The 22,545-nt window shown below is 56.2% G+C and overlaps 5 protein-coding genes across 9 annotated transcripts; 3 read left to right on the top strand and 2 right to left on the bottom strand.

The window, feature by feature from the left end:
• Window positions 1–1,072: 1,072 nt before the first annotated feature.
• Window positions 1,073–8,311, top strand: SYVN1 (synoviolin 1). 3 transcript variants are annotated; one of them, XM_065937705.1, is made up of 16 exons: window positions 1,073–1,194; window positions 2,036–2,184; window positions 2,406–2,498; window positions 2,603–2,755; window positions 2,883–2,931; window positions 3,352–3,455; window positions 4,133–4,259; window positions 4,356–4,455; window positions 4,533–4,598; window positions 4,694–4,810; window positions 4,905–5,068; window positions 5,348–5,476; window positions 5,569–5,724; window positions 5,846–6,002; window positions 6,878–7,029; window positions 7,105–8,311. In XM_065937705.1, exons 2-16 carry the CDS (start codon window positions 2,053–2,055, stop codon window positions 7,209–7,211), a joined length of 1,806 nt encoding a protein of 601 aa, XP_065793777.1. In that variant the 5' UTR covers window positions 1,073–1,194; window positions 2,036–2,052; the 3' UTR covers window positions 7,212–8,311. The 3 variants fall into 3 exon arrangements, with proteins under 3 accessions (XP_065793777.1, XP_065793775.1, XP_065793776.1); XM_065937703.1 differs by having other exon boundaries at window positions 5,816–6,002; XM_065937704.1 differs by lacking the exon at window positions 1,073–1,194 and adding an exon at window positions 1,213–1,395 and having other exon boundaries at window positions 5,816–6,002.
• Window positions 8,227–12,246, bottom strand: MRPL49 (mitochondrial ribosomal protein L49). Its single transcript, XM_065937706.1, has 4 exons — window positions 12,099–12,246; window positions 10,637–10,787; window positions 9,729–9,853; window positions 8,227–9,617 (listed from the first exon to the last, which is right to left on the bottom strand). The coding sequence occupies exons 1-4, from the start codon at window positions 12,174–12,176 to the stop codon at window positions 9,471–9,473; spliced, it is 501 nt and encodes a 166-aa protein (XP_065793778.1). The 5' UTR covers window positions 12,177–12,246; the 3' UTR covers window positions 8,227–9,470.
• A 61-nt stretch (window positions 12,247–12,307) lies between these two features.
• Window positions 12,308–13,956, top strand: FAU (FAU ubiquitin like and ribosomal protein S30 fusion). The gene is made up of 5 exons (XM_065937708.1): window positions 12,308–12,444; window positions 12,713–12,795; window positions 12,879–13,023; window positions 13,567–13,622; window positions 13,787–13,956. Exons 2-5 carry the CDS (start codon window positions 12,721–12,723, stop codon window positions 13,910–13,912), a joined length of 402 nt encoding a protein of 133 aa, XP_065793780.1. The 5' UTR covers window positions 12,308–12,444; window positions 12,713–12,720; the 3' UTR covers window positions 13,913–13,956.
• Window positions 13,957–16,375: 2,419 nt separating this feature from the next.
• On the top strand, window positions 16,376–17,767 carry ZNHIT2 (zinc finger HIT-type containing 2). The gene has a single exon (XM_065937690.1). It carries the CDS (start codon window positions 16,508–16,510, stop codon window positions 17,705–17,707), a length of 1,200 nt encoding a protein of 399 aa, XP_065793762.1. The 5' UTR covers window positions 16,376–16,507; the 3' UTR covers window positions 17,708–17,767.
• Window positions 17,768–17,870: 103 nt separating this feature from the next.
• On the bottom strand, window positions 17,871–22,417 carry TM7SF2 (transmembrane 7 superfamily member 2). Of its 3 annotated transcripts, XM_065937693.1 has the most exons (10): window positions 22,192–22,417; window positions 21,640–21,836; window positions 21,480–21,534; window positions 20,817–21,011; window positions 20,634–20,737; window positions 19,341–19,460; window positions 19,083–19,251; window positions 18,804–18,884; window positions 18,596–18,718; window positions 17,871–18,296 (listed from the first exon to the last, which is right to left on the bottom strand). In XM_065937693.1, exons 1-10 carry the CDS (start codon window positions 22,241–22,243, stop codon window positions 18,136–18,138), a joined length of 1,257 nt encoding a protein of 418 aa, XP_065793765.1. In that variant the 5' UTR covers window positions 22,244–22,417; the 3' UTR covers window positions 17,871–18,135. The 3 variants fall into 3 exon arrangements, with proteins under 3 accessions (XP_065793765.1, XP_065793764.1, XP_065793763.1); XM_065937692.1 differs by lacking the exon at window positions 22,192–22,417 and having other exon boundaries at window positions 18,596–18,697; window positions 21,640–22,065; XM_065937691.1 differs by lacking the exon at window positions 22,192–22,417 and having other exon boundaries at window positions 21,640–22,063.
• Window positions 22,418–22,545: the final 128 nt, after the last annotated feature.

Below are 22,545 nucleotides of genomic sequence, written 5' to 3'. Positions count from 1 at the left end.
TCGACACAACTGAAGTGACTGAGCATACAGGACAAAACGAGACTCTCACCACGCAGCTTATCAACTTTAGTGGTTGATGATTAAATGCGATGACGGAGGAACACTCAACGCACGGTGGGCGCATTAGCTCTATTCTGTCAATGAGCAGACTGGGTGGGCTGATGACAGCCCAAGATCTGGCGAGCTGTGGCTACGGCGGCCCAGGACAGAACGATCTAAGAACAGCAACGCTGTAGGCTTGGGGAGGGGTGCAGGCACGCGACGGGGAAGTCACTCCCTTTGCCTAGAACACTCCCATCGCAAGGTGAACTGGAATGAAAGGTCTATCTTCTACTCAGTCCCAGGTACACCTCCCTCCCGCCGCGCAGCAAACGTTGCCCTGGGGCAGACTCAGAACACCCGCCCGTGGATTGCTTCTTTACCCGCTAACCCTGAGGAGTTGGAGCTAGCCCTAGGCAACGCTACCTTCCGCCCCTAGCAACGGCTCAACGGCTTTCCTCTTCCTATAGGCCAGTAGTTTTCACTTCTTTTTCTGATTGGTCCGCGTAACTCTATTTTGAGCAATCAGTAGCAGCCACGGGGATCTAACTCACTCCCACCCAGTTTGGGGGTGATCTAGGAGGGAACACGTTTTACTTTTCTTGCATCCAATTCTCTCAGAACGCACCTAACTTATCAAACTGTTGTGAGTCCCCTTGGAATGAGTCTCTAAGACATTCTGTTTATTTCTTTTAGGCCTGTAATGTCCTTCCCTTGCCTATGCAGCCCCTCCGAATGGTACGGCCTGCACGACTCCCTCCCGCCCTCGTCGCCCGCTAGCAGCTTTGAGAGCCCGAGTCTTCGGCTAAGTTAAATCCACTCAGCGGCGGAGACGCTACCATCTGTGCTTAGTAAATGGGGAGACTCTAATCTCCGGGTGCCCCTCTGCCGCTCAGACCACCTCTCGCCTCTCTCATCTGTTGCGCGAACCGTAGGCGCAAACCCCAGACGGGTGGTGGGACTGCCGCTCCCGCCGCCACCGGCAGCGTGGGCACGGGAAGGGGGCGCGTGGTACGACCCACGCCCCGCCCCGCCCCGCCGGAAGTGAGGTGTCTCACCCTCCAAGTTCCGGCTCGCAGGGGGTGGGGAGTGTTGTTAACCGGAGCCGCCTCCGCAGTCGCGGGCATTGAGCGGGCTCGCGGTGCTGGGCTCCTGGTGAGTGGGCCGGGGTCGGGCCCGGGTTGTGGTTGGAGTAGGGACCTGGGCGTTCCCCCTCGAGGCCTCCGGGGTTGACGCGCCCCCTCAGCCCCGCCGCCCGCTGTCGGCCTGTCAGCTGGCGGTAGACAGGCGCCCGTGCGGCCGCTCTCCCGGAGGCCCGGCCCCGCCTGCGACGCTCGCAGCTCCTGGCGCTTACAGGTGCGCGGCGGTGGGGGCGACCCGGGTCCCTATCCGTCCCGCTCCTGCATCCTGACGGTCGGCCGTTTCTCCGGTGACCCGAGTTGACACTGCCCCGGGGGGTGGGGGGCGCCAGGGTTCCAGGCTGACGTACCCCGCCCCGCTCCCGCGGGGCGCGCGTCAGAGCTGCCCACCCTGACCGAGCTGTCACTGGCGCTGCCCCTGCCCGGCTGCGCCTCCCAGCACCTTGGCTTCTCTCAGACCAGGCGGCCTGTTCTCGCTTCTGGAGGTTTCTACTTTTGCATCCCACCCCTTCAAAGCCAGTTTTAGGGGCAAAGGGAGCAGGTCCCTCCTCCGACTTTGCTGCCTTTCCTCATTCTTCCCTAGAGGCGGCGGTCTGGCAGGCAGCGTGGAAAGAGCCCTAGATTTGAAACTGGACTAACCCAGGCTCCAGGCCTTGCGTCAGTTTGATCACTTAACCCCTTTGAGTGTCAGTCTTCTAATTTGTAAGATAGGGGAGCATATGTTATTCTTGACGCGATGATGGTGAGGACGAAGTGAGGTTTTCTTTCCTTACTCCTGTTTATTAACATTGCGTCTCAGGCACGGTGCTAGGTTTGCACGGTATGGGCGTCAACAATTCTTTCCTTTCCCCTTGCAGGTCCTCAGGCCAGGGCAATGTTCCGAACTGCCGTGATGATGGCGGCCAGCCTGGCGCTGACCGGGGCCGTGGTGGCTCATGCTTACTACCTCAAGCACCAGTTCTACCCCACGGTGGTGTACCTGACGAAGTCTAGCCCCAGCATGGCAGTGAGTTCAAGGCTCAGGGAGGAACTCCCTGGGAGGGAAGGAGGAGTCTGCTTGAGACAGGGGTGGGGCTAAAGGTCAGGTAGGTAGGAGAAAAGTGAAGTAGCTGCCAGACCTAATTAGGAACCAGTTGTGATGGGGATGTGGAGAGGTTCTTGAATGATGAGCCCCGGACAGAACTAGGCAGAAAGTGACCTCAAAACATAGTCTCTCTTCACTCCTAGGTCCTGTATATCCAGGCCTTCGTCCTTGTCTTCCTCTTGGGCAAGGTGATGGGCAAGGTGTTTTTCGGACAGCTGAGGGCAGCAGAGATGGAGGTAAGATGTTTATGGCTCCGAAGGTGAGGGGCAGGGTGCAACAGAATGTCTGAGTTCCATGTCCTTCCTTGTTCAACCCATGTCCTTCCTTGTTCAACCTCCAGCACCTTCTGGAACGTTCCTGGTATGCTGTCACTGAGACTTGTCTGGCCTTCACCGTCTTTCGGGACGACTTCAGCCCCCGCTTTGTTGCTCTCTTTACTCTCCTTCTCTTCCTCAAGTGTTTTCATTGGCTGGCTGAGGACCGTGTGGACTTTGTGAGTTGGGTCAGGGGGTTCTCTGGAACAGAGTGGCTGGAGGGCAGACTTGTGGAGTGAGGGCTGCACTGGGGGTGTGGGGTGAGCCCCAGACTTCCTGACAGGCCCCCTCTCTGCTCTGCCTCAGATGGAACGCAGCCCCAATATCTCCTGGCTCTTTCACTGCCGCATTGTCTGTGAGTGAGACCCACGGGAGTGGAGAGGAGGGAGCTGGAGGGAGAAGAGGCACCATGAAGGACTGGAACATGAAAAGTCATTAACCATGGAGCATACCATAGAGCACAGGCTGCCCGCTCCACCCACAGCTGTACAGGAAAGATAATTTAGGAAGTTAATTTGCATCATCTCTGCCCTGTTCCACTCCAAGGCTTCTCAACTGCCTGGCCCTTTATTAGCTCTTTGCCTCCTCACCTGGAGCTTGGGCTGCCCTTAGTCAGAACCAGAGATCCCAGGGGACCGGGTTCAGTGGAGTATGCCCACCTGACTAGATGGCTGGGGCCATGGTGGGCTTGAGGGTGGGAGCTGTCTTGGAGCAGGAAGTGGTTGTCAGGCCCTGGGCTGACCCCACCAACCTCCCATTTGGGGGGTCCCCACAGCCCTTATGTTCCTCCTGGGTATCCTGGACTTCCTCTTCGTCAGCCATGCCTATCACAGCATCCTGACCCGAGGGGCCTCTGTGCAGCTGGTGTTTGGCTTTGAGGTAAAACTGGCTTGGGAGGTTGGGAGGACAAGCCTGAGGTGGCACTGCACGTGCCTTGAATCACTTCACAAACGTGCCTTGAATCACTTCACAAACCTTTACTGAGCACCTGCTCTGTGGCCAGCCTGTGTGGGCCACCAAGGAGCAGCTGTCAGTCCCAGCCCTGCCCACTACTCACTCCTAGAAGTGAGTAAGGGTAAGTGGGTAAGGCCTAGAAAGGCATGTGTGGAGGAGCCCTGACCTGTTGCTCAGGGAAGGCTTCCTGGAAGTTGATGCCAGAGGAGCTGGCTGTAATGGACAGAAGGAATTAGCTTGATGGACAGCTGGAGAGGCATGTCCTGCGATGGTGGCTCATGTTTGTTGAGCGCTTTCTGTATGCCGGGCCCTGTGCTGAGCACTTGACCTGCATCTGTTTTAATTAGCAAAGCAACAGTTACACAGGAGCAGTTAATTCTGTCATTGATAGAATTCTGAATTGACAGAAACTGGAGTTCCGAGTGGTTTAGTGAATTGCTGAAAGTCACCTCAGCTAGTGAGTGGAGCAGCGAGGAGGACCCTGGTGGTGTCCAAGCCGGTGCTTGTACTGTGGCACTCCGCTGTGCACAGGCCTGGGGTAGGAGAGTTTGGCTGGAGCAAGGGGCTGCATTCTTATGTTCCCTACCCCACCCCACGCCCAGTACGCCATCCTGATGACCATGGTGCTCACCATCTTCATCAAGTATGTGCTACATTCTGTGGACCTCCAAAGCGAGAACCCCTGGGACAACAAGGCTGTGTACATGCTCTACACCGAGCTGTTCACAGGTGAGAGGAGCCTGGACCGCCCCACCCCGTACCTGCGTCCCCAGCCCTGCCCGCCAAGTCCTGTGACCTGCCACTCTCTGTCCCCCTGACGCCCAGGCTTCATCAAGGTTCTGCTGTACATGGCTTTCATGACCATCATGATCAAGGTGCACACGTTCCCTCTCTTCGCCATCCGGCCGATGTACCTGGCCATGAGGTGAGCCTAGCCCGGCCCTGCCACACCTTCGACCCCTCCCCCTCTGTCTCCCTCCTCTACTGAAACTGTCCTCTCAGGCAGTTCAAGAAAGCTGTGACTGATGCCATCATGTCTCGCCGAGCTATCCGCAACATGAACACACTGTAAGTGGGCCTGTCCCAGCTGCTCGCCCAAGCTCTGCCGCGGGTGCCCTGCCTCCAGCTCTGGTCTTGACGTGCCCTTGACCTGTTCTGACCAGGTATCCAGACGCCACCCCAGAGGAACTGCAGGCGATGGACAATGTCTGCATTATCTGCCGAGAAGAGATGGTGACTGGTGCCAAGAGACTGCCCTGCAACCACATTTTCCATACCAGGTGGGAGAGGCCCACAGGAGCCTGGGCATCCGGAGTGGCTCTGGGAGGCAGACCCCCAGGGACCTGCCAATCACTGCCTGGTCTTGACCCCCAGCTGCCTGCGCTCCTGGTTCCAGCGGCAGCAGACCTGCCCCACCTGCCGTATGGATGTCCTTCGGGCATCACTGCCGACCCAGTCACCGCCGCCCCCTGAGCCTGCAGATCAGGGGCCGCCACCTGCCCCCCACGCCCCACCACTCCTGCCCCAGCCCCCAAACTGTGAGTGGCCCTTTCATCTGGCCGTGCAACACTGTTGGGTACTTGCCCTGGACTGGGAATGGGAAATCCTGAGGTGAAACAGTCCCTGTCCTCTAGAGGGGGTCGGGGGGCCACGAGGGCTGGTCACAGGAAGAGACATAGATGACTGCAGTCACAAGTGATCTGTGCTGAGCTCAGAGAGGGCCTGTGGGAGCAGAGGACAGAGGACATCCAGACCCCTGCCTGCGACCTGGATCTCTCTGTTTGGACCTTTTCTCACCACCAGTCTTCTCTCTGCAGTCCCCCAGGGCCTCCTGCCTCCCTTCCCTCCAGGCATGTTCCCACTGTGGCCCCCCATGGGCCCCTTTCCACCTGTCCCACCTCCCCCCGGCTCAGGAGAGGCTGCGGCCCCTCCGTCCACCAGTGCAGGTGAGCCTTTTGGTACCGCATCAGCCAGGGGATGGAAGGAAGGGAAGCAGAGGCCCGTCAACACTTGCTGACTTCCTGTTCTTGCTCTTCAGCCGCCCTTTCTCGGCCCAGTGGAGCAGCCACAACCACAGCCGCTGCTGCCGCCTCTGCCCCAGCACCTGGCCCTGCCTCCTCCCCGGAGGCCAGCCCTGCCCCCGGCTTCCCCTTCCCGCCTCCCTGGATGGGCATGCCCCTGCCTCCGCCCTTTGGTAAGTGGGGCCTCGCCAGGGGTGGTTTGGGGAGGAGGGGGGCGGTGTCAGGCCCAGGCAGCCCAGGCTGAGCTTCTCTCTCCCCCTTCAGCCTTCCCCCCGATGCCTGTGCCTCCCGCAGGCTTTGCCGGGTTGACCCCAGAGGAGCTGCGGGCTCTGGAAGGCCATGAGCGACAGCACCTGGAGGCCCGGCTACAGAGCCTGCGCAACATCCACACGCTGCTGGACGCTGCCATGCTGCAGATCAACCAGTACCTCACTGTGCTCGCCTCCCTGGGGTACGTCTACACCCGGGGCCAGGGCGGGCGGCGGGGGTGTGGGGCTGCCAAGAGAAGGCCCCAGTGGTGGCTCTCAGCCCTTTTCTCCTGCCGCCCTCTGACACCTGTTCATTCAGGCATTCTACCTGTAGGCACACCCTACCTACACACCCTACCTACACACTTGGGTGTAGGCACACCCAAGGTGTCCGGGCTCTTGGTGTCTTTTTATCCTGCCCCTACACAAGGCCTGTCTGGATCTATGGAGGAGTGGGGTTTATTAAAGAGCTGACCTGAATCTTGTTCCTTTATACTTTCCTAAAGTCAGACTACTCATAATTCCTGGTACTTCAGTTTTATCATGTACACCCTCTTGACACAGGGTAACACTTTGACTTGGGAATCACTGCCCTTGATCTGAGATAGCAGATAAAGTCACCTTTACCTAGCCTGGTCCGAGTTCAAGTCCTGATCCTGTCACTCAGTCACTTTGTGACTTGCATTACCTTATTTGAATAGAGGTGTTTTAATTCCTATTCGCAGGGAACGTGTACAGAGTGCTTGGCATCCAGCAATGTCGGTACAGACTTGGAGGGGAGCTTGAGTCTGAGACTCGTGTGCTTTGTGGGTTATTTGGTGGACTGTCTTAGTTGGTCTGGAAGGTGCCTGGCACCTCAGATGGGGACTCGGCAGTGTGACATTGAACACGGCCTGCAGTCCCTGCCTGTACGTGGTTTACGGTCTGTGGTACAGAATTTCAAGGAGTCACACGTGCTCACTGGCGTCTGCTGGTGACCTCGTCGGTGCTGGACTTCACCCTGCCAGGCTGACCAAATGCACAGTCTATCTAGTCAGGCCAGGATGCCACACCCTCCTCTTGTCCCTTCTCTTCCTAGGCCCCCCCGGCCTGCCACCGCAGCTAACCCCACTGAGGAGACTGCCCCTACCGCTGTTGCTGCCACCTCTTCCACCAGCAGCCCCAGCTCTGAAGCCACCACTCCATCCCCAGGAGCCTCCCCACCAGCCCCTGAGCCTGAAAAGCCTTCAGGTAGTTGCGGTCAGCCCGCGGGGAGTGGGCCAGGGGACTCGTCTGGGTTCCACCTCTGGACCTCTCTGTCCCCAGCTCCTGAGTCAGCAGGGACCGAGGAGCTGTCTGAAGATGGGGAGCCTGATGCAGCGGAGCTGCGCCGCCGCCGTCTACAGAAGCTGGAGTCCCCTGTTGCCCACTGACAGAGCCCCAGTCTCGACCTGCCCCCTCTCGGGCAGCCCTCGCTGGGATACATCCTGCCACCAAGTGCCAGCCCCCTCCATCCCTGCCCCGGGGAGCAGTAACCCCCGGCTCGGCGGAGGCGGCGGCACCCCAGACCAAGCGGGAAGAGGCTGGAGGCCCCCGCCAGCTGCAGCCCTTACAGTCCCCTTGCAGCCACGGGGATTTGGGGTCACTTCAGGCTTCCTCTCCAACCCTTCAGCCCTGTATTCTGCTGGGCCCGTGAAGGCAGGAAGGTGCAGCATCTGAGATGCCCTCTGACCCCCCAGCGCCCTTCTGGGAGAAGGGGCAGCCCCTCTGAGCCCCCCTTGTGTGTGGAGTCACGCTGCAGTGCCGAACAGTATTAGCTCTGGTTCCCGAGTGTGGACTCAAGGGGCTGGAGGCAGGCCAGGAACTTGTTCCTGGGCCCGCCCGCCAAGACTGGCACCTAACCTCTTTTCCTACCTAAACTCTGCGGAAGCTCTTTGCGGTGGTCTGCTGTGCCCTTTGTGCCCTGTGGCACTTTGATGTCTTACTGGCAGCCACACAACTCAGGGAAAGGAGTATCTTGGGGGGACGGGCAGACTGCGCTGAGGGGCCCTGCTCTGCCCCTCGCCCCTGGGCCTTTTCTCCCTGTAGTTTGTTGAAGGTGAGACTTCAGTCTCACCCCGCAGGCACCAGGCAGCCTCACTCTAGGCTGAGAGCTCAGGTGTCTGCTTCTGAACCACTGCAAGCCTCAGAACCTACAGAAAGGCCACTTCTTAACTTGCAGAATTTTTCTTGAGTTTAGAAGAAAGGGAGTTACTTCCTTGCTATGTCTTCTGGCTTAAATTTTGAATTGGAATGCCTGACCCCAGGAAAGGGGAGCAGGAGTGCTGAGCTCCTCATCTTTCAAGTTTAGAAAAGGCTCTGGGCCAGGTAGGGCCCACAGGAGCCAAGGCCTTGCCTGCTCCTGTCTTTTTCCCCTTGGTTTTATGTTACAAAAGTTGCTGGAGACAGTTTCAGATGATTATTTAATTTGTAAATATTGTACAAATTTTAATAGCTTAAATTGTATATACAGCTAAATAAAAACTTGCATTAATGACTGGTGGAACTGGTGTGATAGCATTGGTGTGCCACATTCCCTCTTTTTCTAAACTCGGGTTGTAGACTTGAGAGTGGCCTGGAATCTGTGGGTTTATTTATACAAGGCAGTACTGTCCTTGGGCACAGTGCTGAATTATTAAGGTCTTCAGAAAATATACCCTTTTTACATATGAAGAAACTGAACCCCAGAGAGGGTAACTACCCTGCCTGAGGTCAGAGCAAGTAGGGGAGCCATGCTTTGAATCCTGTCTTGAGCCAGCTTGATGCTGAGGTGGGGGTAGGGTGGGATCTCAGGTCTCTGGCCTTTAGGACTCCCAAGGTGGGGCAAGTGTGAAGGTTCCTTGGCTGGGGCAGGATAGGACGATAGGGACAAAAGTTCAGTATCTTCTTGCCTCAAGCACCCTGTCCAGCCTTGATAGTAGGTCAGCAACCTGGAAAGGATGGCTGTGGGCTGCGCCAGGAACTCTCAAGGAGCCCTGCAGGCCAGCTAATCACTTAGCTTCCTGGAGCTGGAAACCCAGTCAGGCCCAACTCTAATATAGAATGAGATGGAGGCCACTTTTTAACCTCTCCATGGGAAAAAGGAATGAGCCCAGGGTCTGACGTGCATGGCACTTGGAAATGAAGATCTCCAGGATCTGTGTATGAATCATCCTGGATTCTCTGTAGCCTCTACCAAGCCAGGTCTGACCTAGAAGGGCTCAGGGATTTTTTGTAGCAGTGAAGGTCTGTGGGCCAAGGAAGACATGTGCCCAATGGGTCTGCCCTGGGCTACCCTCCAGTAAACCAGGCTGGGCTATTGCTTTCGACACAGGGGCACTTAACAACCTCTACAGCTTGAGTAGCTGAAGTCAAGGAGCTCCAATGAAGGGAGAGCAGGATCACGCCAAAGTGGGGAAGAGGGGCAATTAACACTCCCCTCTAGCTTGGCTGTTTCTGCCGGGTCTCCAATGTTAGACAGCCCTCCCCCAGTGCTGGCACCCACACAGAGTCCCATTTCCTCCTCTATGCATGCAAGGCCTGTTCCAAAGCCCTCAGCCCTGGTCTCTGTACCCCCTCTTTCCTTGTTGCTCCAACAGCCTCCTCCCTCCTCCTGGGATCCCCGGGACTCCAGTCTGAGGGGGATGCTGTCATGGAGGCTGCTCAGCTGGGCATCAGAAGCCCTTCTCCAGGAGCCAGGCTTTGAGCTGCTGATCAAAGTAGCCCTTGATCCGAAGGGTACCAGTCACCTCATTGACCTGGGTGACAGGTGTCTTCCCCAGCAGTGGGCTCAGAAAATCTTCCACATCCTTCTGCAGGGCCTGGGGGAAGATGACGGATCAGACCTGGTCAGGAGACCCTTCTCTCCGGAGGCTTCTGTCCCTTCAGCCCTGAAAGATCACAATTGGACCCTGACCTACCCACCCACTTACCCAAATGTCCCCCTCCACCTTCCGGATCACAGTCATCTGACGGTTTCCATGCGTGATGTCCTTGTAGACTGGGATGTTGTGCATCCGAGAGCGCCGCACGAAGTAGGGCAGGTTGGGTGGGGGGTCTGTGACAGAGGGACAGGGGTAAGTCAAACGTCCTCAGACGTCCTCGCACCTCGCCTTTCTCCTCAGTGTGTACAGGGTCAGTGAGCCCAACGGCAAAGCCACCTCCAGACTTCAGATCAGGAAACCTGCTCTTTCCCTAAGTTTAGTGCCAGGATCAGCTTGTTCACACTGGTACCTCAAGGCCCAGCACAGGCCCAGCACCAGCAGGTGCTAAAGAAGAAATGAAGTCGGGGCTATGCCTCCCTGGGTCTTTGGGTCTCCCTCTGGAGCCAATCGTTGCCCTTCTCCACTTGGTCAGGGAGGCTAAAATCAATCTGGCACAAAGGGATGGCGATTTACAAGAACTGAATACCTAGCACAGGCCAAGCTCTGCACAATACACTTTATGTGCTGAGCAGATGATCTCTATTTTGCTGAAACTAAGGTTGGGAGAAGCTAAGCAACTAGATCATACCGGCAATACATGGCAAAACCAAACTTGGACACAGAACTGCCCAACTCCCAAGCTATGTTCTCAATTATGGCTGGGGTGGAAGTTTTTGGGTCATCTCTCTATGCTTCACTTTTCCCACATGAGAAGACCTCACCCCAACAGTGTGAATGGATGGGTCCTACTAAAACAGGCATCCAATCCCCGGCCCTTTGTTGAACCTAAGATGCTAGCTCTGAGTGATCTCAATATAACCCTCTGGGGAGTCAAGAGCCTGGGCCAGGGCAGACTGACCACTAGGGAGGGGGATGTTTCCCTGCAGCCTTCAAGCCATCCCCATCACCCAGCTCACCTCTAGGGGGCTGCCAACCACAAGGAGTGGGATAATGTTCATGCTTTGGGGGCTTTGGGATGCTGGTGGGGGGTAACAGGCGCTCCACAAAACGGTATTCATCCACAGACTCTAGGAAGCCGGGGTAATCAGGAGTCCCCTGGGTCTGGCTCTGAGAAAAAAAAAAAAAATCTCTCCATCAGCTGGCAGAACTTCAGTCAAGTAGAAAAAGGGAACATTAAAGGCAAAGAGAATAGTATAAACAAAAGGCTGGAGTTTAAATAGTATAAATAAAAGACCGATCACTGCACTGCTACCCCTTTCCTGGGGTCAGGAAGTAGGAAAGCACCAGACTTGAGTTTGCCAGGCTGCAGGGTACAAGTCTGAGGATACAGGGTTACCCTCAGGGTACAAGGCTGAGGATACGATGGTGAGTGCCACGGACTCAACAGACATGAATCTGAGCAAACTCCAGGAGATCGTGAAAGACAGCAAAGCCTGGTGTGTGCTGCAGTCCATGGCGTCGCAGAGTGGGACACGACTTACCGACTGAACAAGAAAGGGTACAAGTCAGGAACTCAGAAGGGCCTGCCTCTCAGGAATTTTGTGGGACTCAAATGAGAAGTGTGTGTATACCTCTGGAAAGTGTGTGTATACCTCTGGAAAGAGTAACCCTAGGTCTGACCAATCCAGCATTTTTCAATATTTTCGTTTCCTCTGAAGATTCTACTGAAATATTCTACCTTTGGGTTAGGGACTTTAGCAATCCTGATAATTTCCCACCCTCACTCATCTCAAGTGACCTTCCCTCACCTGGAACATTTCACGCTCAAATTCATATGGACACAACCAGGCACTAAGTGCTTAGGGGTCATGTTTTCACTTAATTCTTTTAATTCGATAAGTTAGGGCTTTTACTACCTCCTATATACATCCAAGATAGATTAAGACATTAGCAAACAATATACCTTAGGTCACATTACAGTCTGTCCTTCCATACTTCTCCCAACAGAAAGCCTGGGCTCCCAGAGTTACAATGAGAATAAAAAGATGAAGCAGCCTATATATCTTGAGTCCTAGGTTCCCAAAAGTGTCGCCAATGATCTGGGGCCAATCCTCACCCTCTGGACCGGGTTCTTCAAATTAAAAAAAAAAAAAAGGCGGCAGCCAAAAACAGAAAAAACTAGGCAGCGAGAGTCGGATGTGTTGATTAACTCAAGTGGTCCTGTTAATTTAATTAACTCAAGCTGTCCTCCAATCATATTTCAATCCTGTTAATTTAATTAACTCAGGTTGTCCTCCAATCATATTTCAAGCCCCACATTCGGAAACGCGCTCCAGGCCCTGCAACCTTCTCTGTCAATCTTGTATCTGAGCTCCAGAAAAGTGCCCCCTAGGGAGGGACGCAGTTTTTAGACTACAAGGCACACAGTGAGCCTCACACCTAGCCCTCTGCCCCCAGCTCCAGGATCAGCTTTCTCACCAGACGCCGTAATCCGCAGCCCGGCGGGACACCGGCTCTCCAGCCCCTCCACACAAACCGAAACATAGTCGCCGCCATCTTGAACTGTCGCCTAACTAGCTTTCTGCGCGCGCAACCAGCCTGGTTCCCGCCCCTCCCTGTTAGCCCCGCCCAGGACCGAGAAGACGCCTGCGCAATCATAAAGAGGCGGAGCCAGAACGGCCTCGGGCGGTACAAATATCAGAGGCCTTGGCGGTCGCTCTTCAGTGACGTGACACGCAGCAGGCGGAGAGGACGTGCGCGCCCTCGCTCCTTCCTCTTTCTCGACTCCATCTTCGCGGTAGCGGCAGCGTTGTCCGCGATCTAGGTAAGAGTTGGGCTACGGGTGGATCGGAAGGACTTAATAGCAGATTGGCCTCGAGGTTAGAAGATGCGGGAAAAACAGGGAACGAGGGACTGTTCTTGGGGCTGATCCCCGTCGGTCCTCCCTGGCAGTTCGGGCCTTACCCACGTGAGACCCCGAGACCACCTACTTCCCGGCGCAGTCGTCCCCGGCCGCCCACCCATTTACCGATCCTCCTCTCTCCCAGAGTATTTCTTCTCTTAGGAACCACCCCTCCCTATCTTTTTTTCAGTCGCCAACATGCAGCTCTTTGTCCGCGCCCAGGAGCTACACACTCTCGAGGTGACCGGCCAGGAGACGGTCGCCCAGATCAAGGTAAGACTCCCTGGTGTCCTCTTGGGTTGTGTGTGTTCTTCACCCTCGCTCCTTGCGGGAACGCTCAACCTTGTTCTCCATAGGCTCATGTAGCTTCGTTGGAGGGCATCGCTCCAGAAGATCAAGTCCTGCTCCTGGCTGGCACGCCCCTAGAGGATGAGGCTACTCTGGGCCAGTGTGGCGTGGAGGCTCTGAGCACTCTGGAAGTAGCCGGCCGCATGCTTGGAGGTGAGTTGGGGAGGACTGTCTTTTGAACCGCTTCTAAGCTTATGGGTGTAGAGTGGGTCATCAATCCAGCGTGGTTCTTCCTGTTTACCTGCCTCAGAAGGAACTTTTGAGCGGTGCATGAGAGACTGAGCCAGAGTGTAGTTCTGTTTCAGTCACTTACCAGATAGACCCTTGTCTGTGTCCTAGTTTCCTCGCTAAAACTGGGAGGTCAGACCAGATCACCAAAGTGCTCTTTGTCCTTCAGTCGCTAAGGGTGTCCCACTTTTTGCGACCCCATGAACTGTAGCACACTAGGCTTCCCCATCCTTCACTATCTCCCGAAGCATCCTTAGGTCTTGTTTAAAGTCAGGGGCTAGAAAATTCTGAAGTGACACGCCAGAATGTACCAGACTAGACATTCTTGGTCAGAGTTCAAATCTCTATGACTTTGTTTTCCTTTCCTCTTGGGCCCCTCTTGCCTTTAAAAGCTTGAGTTGAGGGAGAAAGGATTTTGTTGGGTGGTGCCTTGTTCTAAATGCTTGCTGTCCTCCTTTCCCACTACAGGTAAAGTCCATGGTTCCCTGGCCCGTGCTGGGAAAGTGAGAGGTCAGACTCCCAAGGTAAGTGAGAGTATTAGTGGTGGTGTTTGGATTTTGTTTTTTCTGGCACAGCTAAGCCAAAACCCTGGGCTTTTGCCCTGTTCGGTTTCTCCGTACGTGGCAATGAGCCAGAGGGAAGGCCTAGAAGAGGCAACCTAGGTCTGATCATCCCTCCCTTTTCCCAGGTGGCCAAGCAAGAGAAGAAGAAGAAGAAGACGGGCAGGGCCAAGAGGCGTATGCAGTACAACCGGCGCTTTGTCAATGTTGTGCCCACCTTTGGCAAGAAGAAGGGCCCTAATGCCAACTCCTAAGTCCTCTGTAGTCTTGGCTTTCTCTAATAAAGCCACTTAACCCAGTCATGCCATTGTTTCATCTTCATTTCCAGGGCCTGAGGGAACGATGTGGTTTCTAGGGGTATGAACAGGCCTCGGTTCGGTTTCTTAGCATTGTGAACTCAGTGACTGGACGAGAGTGGAAGAATGGTAAACATGTTTTTAAAAACTTCCTGTGAAAATTGGTAACCACAGATGCCAGCCCTTAGGGGAATATCAGTCTAGTGTTTCTCCGAACTTGGAATAGGTGTGGCCTTATTGGAGTCCAGGTCAGGAATCTGGTCTACTCTAGCTTTAGAAAGTGTTGCCTGATCACATTGGCACTACAGTGATCGCTTGTGATTTCCTGACTGGCCTTGCTAACCTAATCATAGACCTCACAGGTGAGGTTGCGTGGTTGATGGGTTCAGTGTTCCCAGAAATGGAGTTATCTGGAGCTGATTAAAGTTTCCTAGAAATACATGCATACACATTCATTCATTCTGCTAAGGTTTTTGAACCTCCTGGTTCTTGGGATACAGCATACTATGGGGTAAAGACCTTAGGCTCTAGACTTGGACTGTCTTGAGTCTGGATAATTGTTCCATTTATTCACTGGCTGGCTGGCTTTTTTTCTTTTCTTTTCTTTTTTTTTTTTTTTTTTTACTGTGTTGAGCTTAAGGGATTCTGGTTTCCCAACCAGGCGACCAGGGCTCGAATCCAGGCCTGGCAGTGAAAGCACTGAGTCCTAACCACTGGACAGCCAGAGAAGTCCACTGCCGCCATCTCCCAGATCTTCACAGCTGCATGGGGAACTTTGGTTGCACCATGAGGGATCTAGTTCCCTGACCAAGGGATTTAACCTGAGCCCCCTGCATTGGGAGTGTTGTTTTAACCACTGGTCCACTAGGGAAGTCCTTGCTATCTTCTCTTGAAAGTTGCTTTTGAGGATCAAAGGATATAAAGTGTTTAGATCAGCTCCTGCCATCTAGAAAAGTACACAAACGTATAGGCTATTTTTGTCTTTTATAGTGAACTTTCTAGAAAGACACTGGCCCCATCTCTTTTAGGAGTTTAGTTTCTTGTGAGGAAAAAAGCAGTTACAAGTGTTGTGGTCATAGAAAGTAAGCAGGGTGCTGTAATGAAAGAGGGAGTGAGTGGTGGACAGATAACTACCCTAGGAGGTCTCGGAGGATGGGATATGTGAGACCTTAAACAGGAAATGATTAAGTGGTGAGATGGTGAATCTCAGCCAGGAGAACTCTGCAGCGGTGTGTAGCAGATCCTGCAGGGTCTTGTCAGATGTGAAGAGGAATTTGGTGTCAGTCCAAGTGCAGGTCAGGGTTTTTAGGGCCTGCTGGGATATGACTTGTGATCTACTTTCTCTGGCCGACTTTTCTGGAGGACTGGCAAAAGGAAACCAGTTAGGCTGGTGTTATCTAACTGAAGAAAAGGCATCCAGGGGCACTGTGGGGGTGTGTGCACTGTCAGTCACGTCCGGCTATTGGCGACCCCATGGACTGTAGCCTGCCAGACTCTTCTGTCCATAAGAGTTTTCCAGGCAAGAATACTGGAGTGGGTTGCCATTTCCTCCTCCAGGGGATCTTCCTGACCCAGGGGTTGAAGACCCCTGTCTCTTGCGTCTCCTGCATTGGCAGGCAGATTCTTTACCACTAGCGACACCTGGGAAGGGAGGATGCAAAAATGAGCAGACTCTTCAAATTCATCCAGATCTTCGTAGGGAAATAGATGATCCATATTGAAATAAAGACAAGGTATTTTAAAGGTAGAACTAACTAGTTGTGGGACTGGATATGAGTAAGGTGAGGCACCAGAGAACCAGAGCTTTCAGGGATGCCATAAATCGAGGCGTCACAGCTTTTGGCACAGTTGGTGAGTCACCCCCAGTCTACCACAAACTCAGCTCCATTAGGACAGGTACCCGATCTCATTTTACTCTTCGGTGTATTTTCTTTGGAAGTCAGGGAGGAGCTCAAATATTTGTTAATGTTGCTTCCTCCACAGGGGAACTCCCCCCAACACACCCTGTCTAGGCCAAGTACCCCTCCTTGGTCTTCCTTTTACTCTCCTTCCATTCTTCCCTAGTAGAATGGCTGCCCCGCCAGCGCAGGGACGCCACATCTCCCATCGACTTGGCACAGTTAGTGGCCCAGTACTAGTAGGTCAGTTCAGTTCAGTCGCTCAGTCGTGTCCGACTCTTTGCGACCCCATAGACAGCAGCACTTCAGGCTTCCCTGTCCTTCACCAACTTTAGTCCAGATTGGGTTTTACCAAAGCGCTTTATGATGATAAAAGCAACCACTAGGGGGCGGGCTGGTACCGACCGAGCTCCCGGCAGACGCACTTTTCCTACGCTCCCAACGCGCAGGGCGGGGCTACCTCACCCACGGCTCCTAGGCTGTTTGTCGGGTCAGCTGGGGGGCGTGGCTTGACCTCCGAATGCGGCCGGAAACTGCCGGGAAGAGCTTTGACGAAGCGCTCCGTCCGCAAAAAGGCGGAAGTAACCGAGAAGCGCCGGGAACTTCCGATTTGCGGCGCGTGTGCGTTCGTTGGCGGTGTGCTGCCCTTGTTACCATGGAGCCGGCCGGGCCTTGTGGTTTCTGCCCCACTGGGGAGGCCCAGCCGGCTCGCTACACCTGCCCTCGCTGTAACGTGCCCTACTGCTCGCTGCGCTGCTACCGGGCGCATGGCACCTGCGCTGAAGAGTTCTACCGTGACCAGGTGCTGGGAGAACTGCGCGGCCGCAGCGCCTCGCCCAGCCGCCTGGCCACCGCCCTGTGCCGGCTGCGTCAGCAACGTGAGACCGAGGATGAGCCCGGGGACGCAGGCCTCAGACCTGGCCCGGCGCCCGGCGGCCTCTCAGGACTCTGGGAGCGGCTGGCCCCGGCCGAGAAGGTGGCCTTCGAGCGGCTCCTGAGCCGAGGCGAGGCCGGGCGGCTGCTGCCCCCCTGGCGGCCATGGTGGTGGGGTCGCGGGGCCGCTCCGCGACTTCTGGAGGAACTGGGTGATGCCCCACGCGGTGATGCCGAGGAACTGGAGCCCTCCCCCGCGAGGATGCCGCCGGAACCCGTGAGAGATGAGCCCGCGGCCGTCGAACCGGTTCTTGGAGACCTCCCCGGGGCCTGCCCTCCCGCCGTGCCCACCCGGATCCCCGCGCTGGCCAGCCTGAGCAGGGGCCGGACGTCGCCGCTCGTGCGCTTCCAGCTGCCGAACGTGCTGTTTGCCTACGCACACACTCTGGCCTTGTATCACGGTGGCGACGAGGCGCTGCTCTCGGACTTCTGTGCCACACTGCTCGGCGTTTCCGGAGCCCTCGGCGCCCAGCAGGTCTTCGCCTCTGCCGAGGAAGCCCTGCAGGCCGCAGCCCATGTGCTGGAAGCAGGCGAGCATCCCCCCGGACCTCTGGGCACACGGGGTGCCATGCGCGAGGCCGCCCGCATCCTGCTGGGTGAGGGCCCGGCCAACCAGAAAAGCTACACGCTGGCCGCACTGGGGGACCTGGCGCAGACCCTGGGCCGGGCCCGGAAACAAGCTGTGGCCCCCGAAGAACGAGATCGCCTCTACCGAGCCCGAAAGAAATGCCAGTTCCTTCTGTCTTGGACCAACGAAAATGAGGACGCCCTCACACCCCTGGCTCTAGACTGTGCCACGGCCCACCGAGCCCACACTGTGGCTGCCGAGGAGGTGGCAGCCCTCACGGGGGAGCTGGAGCAGCTTTGGGGAGGCCCCCTGCCACCTGCCCGGAGGACTCTCATTGAGGAGCTCCCCAGCTGAACCCTTTGTCGTCAATAAAGCTGTGACTGCTCTGCCCTGTCACCAGTGCCCATTTCTGAGTGATGGCTCTTGTGCCCCCGTCCCCCAGACTCTTGGGCCCACAACCAACCTGTCAGCTTCTCCTTGATCGGGGCTGACCCAGCCAGTCTTTAAACAGCCTGGCCCCAGAAAGGAGCAGAAGCAGCACCAAGGATTCCAGCTGTTTATCTAAGGAGGAAGAGCAGCCCCTTCCCCCCACTCCATTTTGGAGCACTGGCTTCATTTCCCCCTTGCTCCAGCCACCTATCAGGCTGTTCATCCCCGTGTTTTGGAGCTCAGGGCAGGGTAGGGTACAGGCCCTTGTGTCCCGGGTGCATGCAGGCTCCTGGTGCCAGGTGTGCTGGCAGCTGGGCGGGCACGTGCCCCCACCTGGGGTGTCTGGAGCTGCTTCAGTAGACGTAGGGCACGATTCGGTAGGGCACACGCCGGCAGTATTCGCGCCAGGCCAGGCCGTACTTCTGCAGACACTGCCGCTCATCCCGGTCCTCACGGTGCACCAGCAGCGCAGTGAAGTAGAGGAGGTAGAAGTAGGGCAACAGGTGGAACACCCCTGTGGGGAAAGGGGTTCTTCTGACCACTCAGCCAGCCCACCGGTTCACAAACGTTTCTGCCGCTAGTGGCTCTCGGGGGGGCATCAGCTCAATACGGAAAAGGCCAAAGTCTGCAGGGAGAGCTGGCACGCTAGGCTGTCCCAGAGGTCTGCCCAGCCACAGCCTGGGTGCATCCCCAGCTTCCTGATTACTCTCTCCCCTGGGGTGCAGCCCTGTTCTCCATTCCGCACCCAGACTGGGCATCCTCTACCTTGGCCCGACACACACACACACTTGCGGCCCCTCTCAAGTCACTCACCGCACGGCAAGGACCAGGCCAGAGCCATGATGAGGTCTCCAAGGTAGTTGGGATGGCGGACCATACCCCACCACCCAGACACCAGCAGCCGTCGCCCTGTGGCTGTAGAGATGGTCTCAAGGTCTGGAGAAAGACACATAGCGGGATGGGGGAACCCTTGGAAGTCCAGCCGCCCCATCTCACTCAGCATCCCAGAAATCCAGCTCACCAGCCACTCTGGGATCAGAAGGATTCTTTCGGAAGGTGTTTTTCTGAGAATTGGCTCCACGGAAGATGTAGTAACCAACAGCTGGAGGGAAAGCATGAGCCGGCGGTCAGGGGCCTTCCATCTGACCCTGACCAACTACCCACAGCCTAGACTCAATCTGCCAGGAGACCGAGGACCCAGCCCTTAGCTTTAAAGAAGCATGTGAGGCTTAGCACCTACCCAGGGGTGCTCAATAAATAATGAAAGGAGGAAGGGGAATGCTGCTCCTTCCCGACTGACCATTGATGAGGCAGATGAATGAGGCCAGGGGCCACCCCAGAGGCTGTGGGTGATACAGCAGGAACTGGGCCTGCAGGCTGTAGGTGAAAGGTACCCAGGCGAGGTCCCCAAAGGCCAGCATGAAGCCAAATCCGTCATGGATGATGTCCATGGTGGTCAGGACTGCCTCCTGCAGGGACAGGACCCAGACACACTGGCTCAGTCCCCGCAAAGGCCTCAGGCACCCTCCCCTGCCTCCCCGGCCCTGTCCTGCCTCACCTCGTACCAAAGGGCATCACCCACATACAGGAGCTGGAAGCCGTTGACCAGCCACATGGCCAGTGAGGGACTCCCCCGAAGTTCTGCTTCCTGCATCAGCAAGGCCAGGTTGATGAGGACCTGGGGGTTAGGCGGAGGGTGAGACAGGGTAGTCCATCCCCAGTCCATTTCTACAAAGGTGACAGCGCCTGGAAAGGCAGCAACCAGCCTGTCCCCTTGTCTCAGCTCTCCGTCACTAACTCTCCAGGCCTGTGTTGAGTGGCTCCAGCCGTGTCCTCAGGGGCAGAGAGACTGCATCTGTCCACCTCCTGACCTGTTTTTTCTTGCCTTGTCCTGCAGTGTTCTCTTTGGGAGCGCAGCATAGGGAGCAACTGGACACTTCAGGCTTGAGAGTTAGATCAGACCTGGTTTGGAATCTCAGCTTTGCCACCTGGGCAAGCTGCTCACCCTCTCTAAAGCCTCCTTTCCTATCTCCACGTAGAAAATGGAGATAATCATGGACGTAATGTGTGCAGGGCTCAACACAATGTGTTTGGCCATAGTAAGTGCTCGATAACGACTAGCTGGCATCGAGTGTGGACTGAGCACCCCATTCTGTAGCACTGGGCTTGGTGCGGTCAGTCAGGCTACCAATTCTAATCCTCACCATCATCTTGGGAGGAAGCTCCCACTTTACTCCATTTCACACATGAGGAAATAGCCTCGAAGGCCACGATCCAGGCCCCGGATGGGCACTCAGCATTCCTCCTGCCTCTGGATGAAGCAATTTCCAGGGTGACAGGGATCTTGCCCAAGAGACCCTTCGGGAAATCGTGACCACAGACCAGTATGGGTGATTATAAACAAAAAACACAGTTGGCCTGTTGTCAAGGCCACCAACGATGGATAGGTTGCTAAGTCCATTGATGAGTTTGAAGTTCTGCACCGTTCTGACCTCTAGCAGCACAGAATCATCTCTTCGAAATAGATTTTGCACTTGACAGTTTTATTTAAAATTGTTTCTCCTAATTCCCTCTATGCTTTTTCCTCATAGCATCCCCTCACATGTGACATATTTTATTCCTGTTAGAATGTAGGCTTCATGAAGACAGACTTTTTTTTTTTTCTTCCCTGTAACTATGTTTCTCTTTTGTCTCCCAGTACCTGGAGCTGTGCTTAGAGCACATGATGGACTCAACAAATATTTGTGGACTGATTAATGACATGTCAGCACAATTCTGGCCCTGCCCTGCCCTGCTCACCCATCCCACCCCTCCCCCTGGTTGGAGGCCCACTTAGCCATGCCCAGCATACCCAGCCGATGAGGCCAGGCCGCAGTTCGCAGAAATATTTGAAGTCAAAGGAACAGATGCGTGGGTTGAGCTCCCTTCCCAGGAAAAAGTCGTAAATGAGGTTGCCTGGAGAATAATGGAGGGTGAAGGTGCAAGCCAGTACCCACATCTGCCTCTATCCTTACCCAACTGGGACTCCTCTCACCTGAGTTCCCCCCAGGTGCCAGGGCTGAGGCAGGGGCTACCAGAGCCTTCAGATACAAAAGGAGGCTGAAGATGAAGGCGATGAGGGTGGCCGCAAATGCCAAGGGCAAGAGTATTTCCGGGAGTGCGCTCAGGGGCAGCCCCGCTGACACCCCCAGGCCCACCAAGAGGGCTGTCAACATCAGGGCCTGGAAGCCTGAACAACAGCACAAGGTGAGTCTTGGGATTGAGACCCTCCACCTCCCCCAAGCCCCATCCCTAAACACACACACACACACACACACACACCCTAAGTGTCCTGGGATTGAGACCCTCCACCTCCCCCACGCCCCACCCCTAAACACACACACACACACACACACACACACACACACACACCCTAAGTGTCCTGGGATTGAGACCCTCCACCTCCCCCACGCCCGCCCCCCTACACCCTAAAGGGAGGTCGCAGACCTAGCCACTTCTCTGAGTAGCAGCAAGTGCTAGGAATGGAGGAAGGAGGGGTGTGGAGAGGACCAATGAAACCCCCTATATCTGTACTGGGCGTAAAAGAGGCGTAAAAGCAGAGTTTGGGGTCGTGGGCGCATCTCCATGACCTTCCCATTGGGCCTGGGGCTCCTCCCCCAAACCCACAGCTCCACGCAAGGACCCAGCCTCCAGGCACCGTTAATGGGGTAGCGCAGTCGACTCTTGTCCTTCAGTTCCTGCCCCTCAGCCACCTGCGGGCACAAAGCGGTTCTGATAAGGGTTGAGGGGGGCCTTCCTTCTGGCGGAGCCCCCACCCTCCGCCGCCTCCCCCGCGCGTTCGCGAGCAGAGGCCACACCTTGCGTGCCGGCAAGAGGTAGAGCGCCGCCTGCAGGCCGAGCCAGGTGAGACAGAGCAACAGCGCCCACGGGCTCCACAGCTCCTCCAGTCCCGGCAGGTAGGGGGGTGGGCCCAGGAGGCGCGCCGGGCCCGAGCGGGCCACCAGTAGCAGGTGGAACATAGTGACCGGGAGCAGCAGCATCAGCGCCGCGGCGCCTGGGGAAGGGGGCGATCGCGTCCAGGGGTCCGCTCTCCGACCCCCACAGACACCCGGTCGTATCCAGGGCCCCCTCGGCATTCCCACTGCCATCTTCCATATCCAGTTCTCAGGCCTTGGTCCCCGTTCTCTGACTTCTATCCTGCTCCCCTCGAGGACTCCGCTCGTTTCCCCCAGTCGGCCCAGTTCACTGCACAAATCCCCAGCTCTGCAACCCCTTCTCCAGACACTCCCCTGCAAACCCCTAGATCCCACTGCCTCCCGACACCCCTCAAAGTCTTTCACCCTCCGATCCCTCCAGTTCTCCCTCTAAGTCTCAGACCTTGAAAGTACCCCCTCTCTGTGCCCCATTACCCAAGGGTCCTCCGAATTCCAGCGGGGCCCGAGAACCCTGAGGAGAGGCCATGGTCTCCGCTGCGCTGGCGGTTGGAACCTCTCAAACGTCTGTCAAGGAAACACAGCCCACCCCATCCCCTAGGAGACCGGCTCGCTGCCGAGGAGGACCGAGCCCAGCTGGGCTTGCACCTGTCTGAGCAGCAGACAGCGACCGCTTTTGTCCCGAGCTCTTTAAATGGACCCGCCCCCGGCCCATCCTGGGCCCAGCGGGTCAGCCAATCGGCTCTCGGGGGCGAGACCAACGCGAGCACCTCCAAAGCCGCCTCTGCAGTCTCATGCAGGCTCACAGCTCCACCCCAGTCCTCCAAGTCC

The sequence above is a fragment of the Muntiacus reevesi genome, chromosome 5 (assembly GCF_963930625.1).
Source record: "Muntiacus reevesi chromosome 5, mMunRee1.1, whole genome shotgun sequence".
Lineage (NCBI taxonomy): Eukaryota > Metazoa > Chordata > Mammalia > Artiodactyla > Cervidae > Muntiacus > Muntiacus reevesi.
This window is presented reverse-complemented; position numbering and strand designations above follow the sequence as displayed.